Genomic DNA, 13,974 nt, shown 5'->3' on the forward strand with positions numbered 1-13,974 from the left:
TCAACTCTCCCTTACAAAAAGACTCCCTCTAACTTTTACCTCCACTCTTCAAGAACTTTGGGGCTCAATCACACAACTCATAGGTACACACATATGCTGGCACTCACAGCAAAGAGAAGGAAGGGCAAAGAGGAGGAATCCAAACTGAGTTGAACCGCAGAATATATAGAACAAATTAAGAAAAGAGTTGAAGATAACAACCTTGTAAATAGGAGTAATAGCAGATAAGTATCCCCCTTTGAAACCTTTGGATACTCCTTCTTTGCAACTTGCTAGCCACCTTCAAGGAAGTCAACACAGTGAACAACCTTTGCATGAGATTATCTTGCTTATCCCTTCTTGGACAGCAACCTTGTACCATTTTGAGAAGCTAACAAACAGCAACAACAGCCGAATGGCAACAGCAACCACAATACATCAATAAGACAATTGCAACTCAAGCCAAATTCCACTCATTTTCAATCCAAGCTGCTTGAGATTGAGGCGTTCTATGAAGTGATAAAAGTCTGGCTCTAACCATAGAGCAGATTTTGTGAACAACTGCCTCCCATGTACAAGAGAGATTTTGAAACTTCCTAACATTTCTCTCAATCCAGATGTGATAAACAGCTACTGTAAAGACCAGTTTTGTAAGCACAGCCTTAAGTGTTTTACCTTTGACACCTGACGGAAAAGAGATCCAATCAAACCATGATCTAGGAGACCAGGATACATGTAGCTTAGTTTGGATGGCACCCCAAACTTTTTGAGAGTAAGGGCAGTTAAAGAAGAGGTGATCATGGCTTTCCTTCTCTTGACAAAGACTACATTCAGGAGAGACATTAAGACCAAACAACAAAAGTCTATCAGTAGTGGAGAGCCTATTTAGAATAGCTATCCAAGTGACAAAGCTACATTTCGGAATGTGGCCAGAAAACCATACTAACTTATGCCACATGACCTTAGGAAAGGGAGTTCTCAACTTGTCCCATAAAGATGCAATTGAGAACTGACCATTGGCTGTGAGAGTCCATCTAACATGGTCAGCCCCATTCAATCTGGACTGAATAAGAGGAGGCAAAGAATTTCTTACCTCATTAAGTTCCCAAGTTTGAGTAATGGGGAATGCCCAATTTGAATTAAGAATGATGTGGGACATAGTAGCATCCTTCGAGATACCAGAATCATAAGCTATTCGAGTACCAAATTTGTTCATCAAGGGACTAAGAGGATGCCAATTGTCATACCACAAGGAGGTGGATTGACCATTACCTAGTATGCTTAGAATATATGGTTGTACCACCGGCCTGAGGGTCAAGAGTTTCCTCCAAACCCAAGTGCAATCACCAGGAATTTTCAAATTCCAAAAATTCCTACCTTTGATTAAGTAAGATTTGACCCACTGACACCACATTGACTATTCACCCCCGGAAATTAAAAACCAGATGTGCTTGGCAATGGCTACTTTATTCCATACTTGCATGGATTTGAAACCAAGACCACCCTCTTGCTTAGGAGAGCATAAATGTTCCCAAGAGACTTTGGCACCTGTTTTCCTAAGATCAGGACCAGTCCAAAGAAATGCCCGAAGGACGGATTCAACTTCTCTAATAACCTTTTTAGGAATGATAAACAATGAGGACCAATCGGTTTGGATAGAGAAGAGGACATTTCTAATCAACTGGACCCTTCCAGCATAGGTGAGGTCTCTGTTGGTCCAGGACTTGGTTTTTGCTATAATGTTATCCACTAGACGCTGACAGTCAGTAGCTTTGAGTTTAGAGGAGAGAAGGGGAACACCAAGATATCTAACTGGCAAAGTACCCTCTTTAAACCTTAATAAATCCAAGATAGCCAATCTAGTACTAGTGTTGACCCCAGAAAAGTAGATGCTACTCTTCCCAGGGCTCGGTGAAAGACCAGACAAGGATTGAAATTCGGTGAGTGCATCCTGAATATGATTAATTGAAGCCAGCTCGCCCTTACAGAATATCATAAGATCATCAGCAAAACAAAGATTGACAAGCTTAGTAGCTCCACATCTCCAATGAAAATGGAAATCAGGAAGACAGGATTTCTCCTTAAGAAGGCAAGTGAGAATCTCCATCACAATAGCAAAAAGGTATGAAGACAGAGGATCACCTTGTCTAAGCCTTTTTTTTCCAAAAATATAACCAGTGACTTCACCATTGATGCTAAGAGAGTAGTTAGCAGTAGTGACACAGGCTTGGATCCAATTGATCATGATGGGATGGAAATTCATAGAAGTCAGGACATCCCACAGGAAGTCCCACCTAACATTGTCATATGCTTTCATGATGTCTACCTTCATGGCACATCTGGGAGAGGAAGAAGATTTGTGGTAACCTCTCATGAGCTCCTGGGTAAGGAAAATATTGTCAGCAATCCTCCTACCTTTAACGAAACCTGATTGTACAGGATCAATTAAAGTGGGAAGAACCGCCTGCAACCTTCTAGCAAGAATTCTAGCTATGCATTTATATATAGTGTTACAACAGGAGATGGGTCTGTAGTCCCCCACTCTAGATGGATTAGGGACCTTAGGAACAAGCGCAATAATAATTGAATTTGCTTTTTTGAGCAGCTGACCAGACCTAAAGAAGGTTTTGACAGCAGCAGTGACTTCATGGCCAATGATAGGCCAAGCCTTCTTAAAGAAACCATCATTATAGCCATCAGGACTAGGGGCTTTACCAGAGGGAAGAGACCAGAAGGTCTTCTTGATTTCAAGATCAGAAACATCATCAACCATGGCTAACTTTTGGCGCTATCGGATAATCGACTACCTAATACCTGTTGGATCCTGGATAGCCCATGATAAGAGGTAGGGTGGGCTGTGCCAAGCAAATTGGTATAGAAATTAACAAAATTAGATTTGATATCCGTAATGTCATTAATGAGGGACCCATCATCCAACACCAAACTGGTAATCTTACTCCTATTACGGGAGCTGCTCACAGCTTTAAAGAAATAAGAAATGCACTGATCCCCTAGTTTCAACCACTGAATTCTTGACTTTTGTTTAGCCAGACTTTCCTCGGTCCTCAGTAAAGTGAGAAGTTGCTTGTGGACCTCTTTCTCCTGGCTAATAACAGAGAGGTTAGAAGATTGACTACCCAAATCTTTCTGCAAAGACTCAAGAAGCTGCCTAGTGTCCACAACTCTCTTAGAGACATCACTAAAGTCTCTAATGTTGATAATCTTAAACTCCCCTTGTAACAGTTTGAGTTTCTCACAAACACAGAACATTGGATTTCCAAAGATCACTTTCCTCCAGACTTTTGAACCACAGTTAAAAACTGAGGATGATCAGCTATAAAATCAAAAAACGTGAAAGGTTTAGAGGATTTCCTAGGACTAGGAGTGATACACACAATACCTAGAGAGTGATCAGAGATCCCTGGGGTGGGAAAATGAGCTGAAGAACAGGAATAGTCTTTCATCCACTGTTCATTAACCAGAACCCTATCCAATTTGGTGGTGACATGATGAGCATGGTCCTGTTTATTGGCCCAAGTGAAAAAACAGCCCGAAAACCTAAGATCATCAAGCTCAAAAGCATAAAGGCAACCATTAAACTCATTCATATAAGGGGGCCAGAAGGAATACCCCCCAGCTTTTTCATTGGGGAACCTAATGGCATTAAAATCACCAAGCACAACCCAAGGATATGAATTACTAGACTGGTGGAGACTAGACCAAAGAGCTTGCCTAGATAAATAGCTATTAGCCCCATACACAAAGGTTGCATAGAAAGGGGTTCCTTCGGTGCGGTACCGTTTTGGTATGGTTTGGTACCGTATGGAGGTTCTCGTATGGTATTGTTCCGTTTTGGTGTGGTTTCGCATCTATGGATGTACTCGTACGGTATTGTACCATTTTGGTGAGGTTTGGTACCATCTGGATGTACTCGTACGGTATTGTACCATTTTGGTGTGGTTTGGTACCGGATGGATGTACTCGTACGGCGTTGTACCATTTTGGTAAGGTTGTGGTACCCAATGGATGAACTCGGATGGCATTGTACCGTTTTGGTGTGGTTTGGCACCGTATGGATGTACTCGTACGGTATTGTACCGTATTGGTGTGGTTTGGTACCTACGGACGTACTTGTACGGTATTGTACCGTTTTGGTGTGGTTTGGTACCGTATGGATGTACTCGTACGGTGTTGTACCATTTTGGTGTGGTTTGGTACCTAATGGATGTACTCGTACGGTGTTGTACCATTTTGGTGTGGTTTGGTACCGTATGGATGTACTCGTACGGTGTTGTACCATTTTGGTGTGGTTCGGTACCGTATGGATATAATCGTACGGTATTGTACCGTTTTGGTGTGGTTCGGTACCTATGGACGTACTCGTACGGTATTGTACCATTTTGGTGTGGTTTGGTACCTAATGGATGTACTCGTACGGTGTTGTACCATTTTGGTGTGGTTTGGTACCGTATCGATGTACTCGCACGGTGTTGTACTGTTTTGGTGTGGTTTGGTACCGTAAAGATGTACTCGTACGGTGTTGTACCATTTTGGAGTGGTTAGGTACCGTATGGAGGTTCTCGTACGGTATTGTTCAGTTTTAATGTGGTTTGGTACCGTATGGACATACTCGTACAGTATTGTTTTGGTGTGGCTTGCTACCGTATGGATGTACTCATACGGTATTGTACCATTTTCGTGTGGCTTGGTACCGTATGGAGATTCTCGTACAGTTTTGTATCGTTTTCGTGTAGTATGGAAACTTATGGATGTACTCGTACGGTGTTGTACCATTTTTATGTGGTTTGGTACCGTATGGACGTACTCGTATGGTATTGTACCGTTTTGATGTGGTTTGGTACCATATGTATGTACTAGTACAGGACTGTACCATTTTGGTCTGGTTTGGTACCTATGGAAGTACTCATACAGTATTGTACCATTTTCGTCTGGTTTGGTACCGTATGGATGTACTCGTACGGTGTTGTACCATTTTGGTGTTGTTTGGTACCGTATGGATGTACCCGTACTGTGTTGTACAGTTTTGGTGTGGCTTGGTATCATACGGAGTTTCTCGTACGGTACTGTACTATTTTGGGGTGTTATGGTACCTTATGGACGTACTCGTATGGTATTTTACCATTTTGGTATGGTTTGGTACCGTATGGATCTACTTGTACGATATTGTACCATTTTGGTGTGGTTTGGTACCATAAGGATGTACTCGTACAGTATTGTACCCTTTTGGTGTGGTTTGGTACCGTATGGACGTACTAGTATGGTGTGGTACCATTTTGGTGTGGTTTGGTACCGTATGGAGGTTCTCGTACTGTATTGTTCCGTTTTAATGTGGTTTGGTACCGTATGGAGATTCTCTTATGGTATTGTTCCGTTTTGGTGTGGTTTCGCACCTATGGACGTACTCGTACGGTATTGTACCCTTTTGGTGTGGTTTGGTACCGTATGGAGGTTCTCGTACGGTATTGTTGCGTTTTAATGTGGTTTGGTACCGTATGGACATACTCGTACAGTATTGTATCGTTTTGGTGTGGCATGGTACCATATGGATGTACTCGTATGGTATTGTACCGTTTTGGTGTTGCTTGGTACCGGATGGAGGTTCTCGTACAGTTTTCTACCATTTTGGTGTTGTATGCCACCTTGTGGATGTCTTCATACGGTATTGTACCGTTTTTGTGTCATTTGGCACCCTATGGACGTACTCGTATGGTATCGTACCATTTTCGTGTGGTTTCGTACCGTATGGACGTACTCGTACATATTGTACCGTTTTGGTGTGGTTTGGTTCCATATGGGCGTACTCTTACGGTATTGTACCATTTTGGTGTGTTTTGGTACCATATGGATGTACTTGTACGGTATTCAACCATTTTGGCGTGGTTTGGTACAGTATGGATGTACTCGTACGGTATTGTACCATTTTGGATTTCCCTTTTGGTGTGGTTTGGTAACGTATGGACGTACTCGTACGGTGTGGTTTGGTACCGTATGGAGGTTCTCCTACTGTATTGTTCCGTTTTGTTATGGTTTCGCACATATGGATGCACTCGTACAGTATTGTACCATTTTGGTGAGCTTTGGTACCGTATGGAGGTTCTCGTACGGTATTGTTCCGTTTTAATGTGGTTTCGTAACCTTTGGACATACTCCTAAAGTATTATAACATTTTCTTGTGGCTTTGTACCGTACGGATGTTCTCATACGGAATTGTACTATTTTGGTGTGGGTTGGTACCGTATGGAGGTTCTCGTACCGTATTATACCATTTTGGCGTGGTATGGTACTTTATGGATGTACTCGTACGGTATTGTACTGTTATGTTATGGTTTGGTACCGTAAGGATGTACTCGTATGGTGTTGTGCCATTTTGGCGTGGTTTGTTATCGTATCGATGTACTCGTACAATGTTGTACCGTTTCAGTGTGGTTTGGTACCGTATGGATGTACTCGTACGGTGTTGTACCGTTTTGGTGTGGTTTGGTACCGTTTGGATGTACTCGTACGGTGTTGTACCGTTTTGGTGTGTTTGGTACCGTATGGAGGTTCTCGTATGGTATTATTCCATTTTAATGTGGTTTCGTACGGTATGGACATACTCGTACAGTATTGTATCGTTTTGGGGTGGCATGGTACCGTACGGATGTACTCGTACGGTATTGTACAGTTTTGGTGTGGCTTGGTACCGTATGGAGGTTCTCGTATAGTTTTGTCCCATATTGGTGTGGTTTGCCACCTTATGGATGTACTCGTACGATATTGTACCATTTTGGTGTCGGTTGGCACCGTATGGACGTACTCATACGGTATTGTCCCATTTTGGTGTGGTTTGTTACCGTATGGACGTACTCGTACCGTATTGAACCGCTTTGGTGTGGTTTGGTTCCGTATGGAAGTACTCGTACGGTGCTGTACCATTTTTGTGTCATTTGGTACCGTATGGACGTACTCGTACGGTATTGTACCATTTTGGTGTGGTTTGGTTCCGTATGGACGTACTCATATGTATTGTACCCTTTTGGTGTGGTTTGGTACCGTATGGACATACTCGTACGGAATTATACCGTTTTTGTGTCGTTCGGTACCTATTGACGTACTCGTATGGTATTGTACCATTTTGGTGTGGTTTTGTACCTAATGGATGTACTCGTATGGTATTGCACCATTTTGGTGTGGTTTGGTACAGTATGGATGTACTCGTATGGTGTTGTACCATTCTTTCGTGGTTTGCTACCGTATGGAAGTCCTCGTACGGTGTTGAACCGTTTTTGTGTCCTTTGGTAACATATGGACGTACTCGTACGATATTGTACCGTTTTGGTGTGGTTTGGTTCCGTATGGACGTACTCGTACGGTATTGTACCATTTTGGTGTGGTTTGGTACCGTATGGACGTACTCGTACGAAATTATACCATTTTTGTGTGGTTCGGTTCCTATTGACGTACTCGTACGGTTCCGTACCATTTTGGTGTGGTTTGAAACCTAACGGATGTACTCGTACGGTGTTGTACCATTTTGGTGTGGTTTGGTACCGTGTCGATGTACTCGTACGGTGTTGTACTATTTTGGTGTGGTTCGGTACCGTATGGATGTACTCGTACGGTGTTGTACCGTTTTGGAGTGGTTCGGTACCATATGGAGGTTCTCGTACGGTATTGTTCAGTTTTAATGTGGTTTGGTACCGTTCGGACCTACTCGTACAGTATTGTTTTGGTGTGGCTAGCTACCGTATGGATGTACTCATACGGTATTGTACCATTTTCGTGTGGCTTGGTACCGTATGGAGATTCTCGTATAGTTTTGTATCGTTTTCGTGTGGTATGGAAACTTATGGATGTACTCGTACGGTGTTGTACCATTTTTATGTTGTTTGGTACCGTATGGTTGTACTCGCAAAGTATTGTACCGTTTTGGTGTGGTTTGGTACCATATGTATGTAGTTGTACAGTATTGTACCGTTTTGGTCTAGTTTGGTACCTATGCAAGTACTCATACAGTATTGTACCGTTTTGGTGTGGTTTGGTACCATATGTATGTAGTTGTACAGTATCGTACCGTTTTGGTACCTATGCAAGTAGTCAGACAGTATTGTACCTTTTTATTCTGGTTTATTCTGGTTTGGTACCGTATGGATGTACTCATACGGTATTGAACCATTTTGGTGTGGTTTGATACCGTATGGATGTACTCGTACGGTGTTGAACCGTTTTGGTGTGGTTTGGTACCGTAAGGAGGTTCTCGTATGGTATTGTTCCGTTTTAATTTGGTTTGGTAACGTACGGAGGTTCTCGTATGGTATTGTTCCTTTTTGGTGTGGTTTCGCACCTATGGATGTACTCGTACTGTATTGTACCGTTTTGTTGTCGTTTGGTACCGTATGGATGTACTCATACGGTATTGAACTATTTTGGTGTGGTTTGGTACCGTATGGACGTACTCGTACCGTATTGAACCGTTTTGGTGTGGTTTGGTTCCGTGTGGACGTACTCGTACGGTATGGTACCGTTTTGGTCTGGTTTGGTACCATATGGACGTACTCGTACGGTATTATACCGTTTTGGTGTGGTTTGGTACCTATGGATCGACTCGTATGGTATTGCACCATTTTTGTGTGGTTTGATACCGTATGGATGTACTAATATGGGGTTGTACCATTTTGGTGTGGTTTGGTACCGTATGGAGGTTGTCGTACGGTATTGTTCCCTTTTAATGTGATTTGGTATCGTTTGGTGGTTCTTGTACGGTATTGTTTCGTTTTGGTTTGGTTTCGCTCCTATGGATGCACCCATACAGTATTGTACCGTTTTGTTGTGGTTTGGTACCGTATGGAGGTTCTCTTACGGTATTGTTCCGTTTTAATGTGGTTTGGTACCCTTTGGACATACTCCTAAATTATTGTAACGTTTTCGAGTGGTTTGGTACCGTACGAATGTTTTCATATGGAATTGTACCGTTTTGGTGAGGGTTGGTACCGTATGGAGGTTCTCGTACGGTATTATACCATTTTGGCGTGGTATGGTACTTTATGGATGTACTCTTACGGTATTGTACCGTTATGTGCTTGTTTTGTACCATATGGATGTACTCGTACGGTGTTGTATCATTTTGGCGTGGTTTTTAATCGTATGGATCTACTCACACGATGTTGTACCGTTTCGGTGTGGTTTGGTACCGTATGGATGTAATCGTATGGTATTGCACCGTTTTTGTGTGGTTTGATACCGTATGGATGTACTAATATGGGGTTGTACCATTTTGGTGTGGTTTGGTACCGTATGGAGGTTGTCGTACGGTACTGTTCCGTTTTAATGTGATTTGGTACCGTTTGGTGGTTCTTGTATGGTATTGTTTCGTTTTGGTTTGGTTTCGCTCCTATGGATGCACCCGTACAGTATTGTACCGTTTTGTTGTGGTTTGGTACCGTATGGATGTTCTCTTACGGTATTGTTCCGTTTGAATGTGGTTTGGTACCGTACGGATGTTTTCATACGGAATTGTACCGTTTTGGTGAGGGTTTGTACCGTATGGAGGTTCTCGTACGGTATTATACCATTCTGGCATGGTATGGTACTTTATGGATGTACTCGTACGGTATTGTACCGTTATGTGCTTGTTTTGTACCATATGGATGTACTCATGCGGTGTTGTACCATTTTGGCGTGGTTTGTTATCGTATGGATGTACTCGTACGATGTTGTACCGTTTCGGTGTGGTTTGGTACCGTATGAATGTAATCGTATGGTATTGCACCGTTTTTGTGTGGTTTGATACCGTATGGATGTACTAATATGGGGTTGTACCATTTTGGTGTGGTTTGGTATCGTATGGAGGTTGTCGTACGGTATTGTTCCGTTTTAATGTGATTTGGTACCGTTTGGTGGTTCTTGTACGGTATTGTTTCGTTTTGGTTTGGTTTCGCTCCTATGGATGCACCCGTACAGTATTGTACCATTTTGTTGTGGTTTGGTACCGTATGGAGGTTCTCTTACGGTATTGTTCCGTTTTAATGTGGTTTGGTACCCTTTGGACATACTCTTAAATTATTGTAACGTTTTCGTGTGGTTGGGTACCGTACGGATGTTTTCATACGGAATTGTACCGTTTTGGTGAGGCTTGGTACCGTATGGAGGTTCTCGCACGGTATTATACCATTTTGGCGTGGTATGGTACTTTATGGATGTACTCGTACGGTATTGTACCGTTATGTGCTTGTTCTGTACCATATGGATGTACTCGTACGGTGTTGTACCATTTTGGCGGGGTTTGTTATCGTATGGAAGTACTCGTACGATGTTGTACAATTTCAGCGTGGTTTGGTACCGTAAGGATGTACTCATACGGTGTTGTACCGTTTTGGTGTGGTTTTGTACCGTTTGGATGTACTTGTATAGTGTTTTACCTTTTTGGTGTGGTTTGGTACCGTATGGAGGTTCTCATACGGTATTATTCCGTTTTAATGTGGTTTGGTACCGTATGGACATACTCGTACAGTATTGGATCGTTTTGGTGGGGCATGGTACCGTACGGATGTACTCGTCCGGTATTGTACAGTTTTGGTGTGGCTTGGTACCGTATGGAGGTTCTCGTATAGTTTTGTACAAATTTGGTATGGTTTGCCACTTATGGATGTAATCGTGTGGTATTGTACCGTTTTGGTGTCGGTTGGCACCGTATGGACGTACTCGTACGGTATTGTACCATTTTGGTGTGGTTTGGTACCGTATGGACGTACCCGTACCGTATTGAACCGTTTTGGTGTGGTTTGGTTCCGTATGGACGTACTCGTATGGTATTGTACCGTTTTTGTGTGGTTTGGTACCATATGGATGTACTCGTACCGTATTGCACCGTTTTGGTGTGGTTTGGTACCGTATGGAGGTTCTCGTTTGGTATTGTTCCGTTTTAATTTGGTTTGGTAACGTATGGAGGTTCTCGTACGGTATTGTTCCTTTTTGGAGTGGTTTCGCACCTACGGATGTACTCGTACTGTATTGTACCATTTTGGTGTCGTTTGGTACCGTATGGATGTACTCATACGGTATTGAACCATTTTGGTGTGGTTTGGTACCGTATGGACAACTCGTACCGTATTGAACCATTTTGGTGTGGTTTGGTTCCGTGTGGACGTACTCGTACGGTATTGTACCGTTTTGGTGTGGTTTGGTACCATATGGATGTACTCGTACGGTATTGCACCGTTTTGGTGTGGTTTGGCACCGTATGGATGTATTCGTATGGTATCGTACCGTTTTGGAGTGGTTTGGTACAGTGTGGATGTATTCGTACGGTATTGTACCCTTTTGGTGTGGTTTGGTACCGTATGGACGTACTCGTACGGTGTGGTACCGTTTTGGTGTGGTTTGGTACCGTATGGAGGTTCTCGTACGGTATTGTTCCGTTTTAATGTGGTTTAATTGGTACCTTATGGAGGTTCTCGTACGGTATTGTTCCGTTTTGGTGTGGTTTCACACCTATGGATGTACTCGTACGGTATTGTACCGTTTTCATGTGGTTTTGTACCGTATGGAGATTCTCGTACGATATTGTTCCGTTTTAGTGTTGCTTGGTACCGTATGGATGTACTCATATGGCATTGTATCGTTTTGGTGTGGCTTGGTACCGTATGGAGGTTCTCGTATGGTATTGTACCATTTTGGTGTGGTATGGTACCTTATGGATGTACTCGTACGGTATTGTACCGTTATGGTGTGGTTTGGTACCGTATGGATATACTCGAACGGTGTTGTACCGTTTTGGTGTTGTTTGGTACCGTATGGAAGTACTCGTACGGTGTTGTACCATTTTTGTGTCGTTTGGTACCGTATGGACGTACTCGTACGGTATTGTACCGTTTTGGTGTGGTTTGGTTCCGTATGGACATACTCGTACGGTATTGTACCGTTTTGGTGTGGTTTGGTACCGTATGGATGTACTTGTATGGTATTATACCGTTTTGGTGTTATTTTAACCTATGGATGTACTCGTATGGTATTGCACCATTTTTGGTGTGGTTTGGTACCGTATGGATGTACTCGTACGGTGTTGAACCGTTTTGGTGTGGTTTGGTACCGTATGGTGGTTCTCGTATGGTATTGTTCCGTTTTAATTTGGTTTGGTAAAGTATGGAGGTTCTCTTACGATATTGTTCCTTTTTGGTGTGGTTTCGCACCTATGGATGTACTCGTACTGTATTGTACCATTTTGGTGTCGATTGGTACCGTATGGAGATTCTCGTACGGTATTGTTCCGTTTTAATGTGGTTTGGTACCATATGGACATACTCGTACGGTATTGTACCATTTTTGTGTGGTTTGGTCCGTATGGACGTACTTGTACGGTATGGTACCGTTTTGGTCTGGTTTGGTACCATATGGATGTTTTCGTACGGTATTATACCATTTTGGTGTGGTTTGGAACCAATGGATGTACTCGTATGTTATTGCACCGTTTTTGTGTGGTCTGATACCGTATGGATGTACTAATATGGGGTTGTACCATTTTGGTGTGGTTTGGTACCGTATGGAGGTTGTCGTACGGTATTGTTTCGTTTTAATGTGATTTGGTACCGTTTGGAGGTTCTTGTACGGTATTGTTTCGTTTTGGTTTGGTTTTGCTCCTATGGATGCACTCGTACAGTATTGTACCGTTTTGTTGTGGTTTGGTACCGTATGGAGGTTCTCTTACGGTATTGTTCCGTTTTAATGTGGTTTGGGACCCTTTGGACATACTCCTAAAGTATTGTAACGTTTTTGTGTGGTTTGGTACCGTACGGTGTTGTGGTTTGGTACCGTACGGATGTTTTCTTACGGAATAGTACCGTTTTGGTGTGGCTTTGTACCGTATGGAGGTTCTCGTATGGTATTATACCATTTTGGCGTGGTTTGGTACTTTATGGATGTACTCGTATGGTATTGTACCGTTATGTGTTGGTTTTATACAATATGGATGTACTCGTACGGTGTTGTACCATTTTGGAGTGGTTTGTTATCGGATGGATGTACTCGTAAGATGTTGTACCATTTCGGTGCGGTTTGGTACCGTATGGATGTACTCATACGGTGTTGTACCGTTTTGGTGTGGTTTAGTACCGTTTGAATGTACTCGTACGGTGTTTTACCTTTTTGGTGTGGTTTGGTACCGTATTGAGGTTCTCGTACTGTATTATTCCGTTTTAATGTGGTTTGGTACCGTATGGACATACTCGTACAGTATTGTATCGTTTTGGTGGGGCATGGTACCGTACGGATGTACTCGTACGGTATTGTACAGTTTTGGTGTGGCTTGGTACCGTATGGAGGTTTTCGTATAGTTTTGTACCATTTTTGTGTGGTTTGCCACCTTATGGATGGACTCGTATGGTATTTGTACCGTTTTGGTGTAGGTTGGCACCATATGGACGTACTCGTACGGTATTGTACCATTTTGGTGTGGTTTGGTACCGTATGGACGTACTCGTACCGTATTGAACCGTTTTGGTGTGGTTTGGTTCCGTATGGACGTCCTTGTATGGAATTGTACCGTTTTGGTGTGGTTTCGTACCATATGGTTGTACTCGTACCGTATTGCACCGTTTTGGTGTGGTTTGGTACCGTATGGATGTACTCGTATGGTATTGTACCGTTTAGGAGTGGTTTGGTACTATCAGATGTATTCGTACGGTATTGTACTCTTTTGTGTGGTTTGGTACCGTATGGACGTACTCGTACGGTGTGGTACCGTTTTGGTGTGGTTTGGTACCGTATGGAGTTTCTCGTATGGTATTGTTCCATTTTAATGTGGTTTGGTACCTTATGGAGGTTCTCGTACGGTATTGTTCCATTTTAGTGTGGCTTGGTACCGTATGGATGCACTCATACGGCATTGTATCATTTTGGTGTGGCATGGTACTGTATGGAGGTTTTCGTATAGTATTGTACCATTTTTGTGTGGTTTGGTACTTTATGGATGTACTCGTACGGTATTCTACCGTTATGGTG

General features: G+C 42.8%; 2 protein-coding genes across 2 annotated transcripts; both read right to left on the bottom strand.

The window, feature by feature from the left end:
- Positions 1-436: 436 nt before the first annotated feature.
- On the bottom strand, positions 437-1,393 carry LOC131330020 (uncharacterized). Its single transcript, XM_058363486.1, has one exon. It carries the CDS (start codon positions 1,391-1,393, stop codon positions 437-439), a length of 957 nt encoding a protein of 318 aa, XP_058219469.1.
- Positions 1,394-2,754: 1,361 nt separating this feature from the next.
- LOC131330032 (uncharacterized) lies at positions 2,755-3,587 on the bottom strand. Its single transcript, XM_058363508.1, has 2 exons — positions 3,380-3,587; positions 2,755-3,278 (listed from the first exon to the last, which is right to left on the bottom strand). Exons 1-2 carry the CDS (start codon positions 3,585-3,587, stop codon positions 2,755-2,757), a joined length of 732 nt encoding a protein of 243 aa, XP_058219491.1.
- Positions 3,588-13,974: the final 10,387 nt, after the last annotated feature.

Source organism: Rhododendron vialii, chromosome 1a (assembly GCF_030253575.1).
Source record: "Rhododendron vialii isolate Sample 1 chromosome 1a, ASM3025357v1".
In the NCBI taxonomy this organism is placed as follows: domain Eukaryota; kingdom Viridiplantae; phylum Streptophyta; class Magnoliopsida; order Ericales; family Ericaceae; genus Rhododendron; species Rhododendron vialii.

Coding starts and splice junctions, on each gene's coding strand:
- LOC131330020 (XM_058363486.1), bottom strand. CDS start 1,393: ATGTGGTGTCAGTGGGTCAAATCTTACTTAATCAAAGGTAGGAATTTT.
- LOC131330032 (XM_058363508.1), bottom strand. CDS start 3,587: ATGAATGAGTTTAATGGTTGCCTTTATGCTTTTGAGCTTGATGATCTT. Junction 3,279..3,379: donor GATCTCTGATCACTCTCTAG/GTATTGTGTGTA, acceptor GTGGTTCAAAAG/TCTGGAGGAAAGTGATCTTT.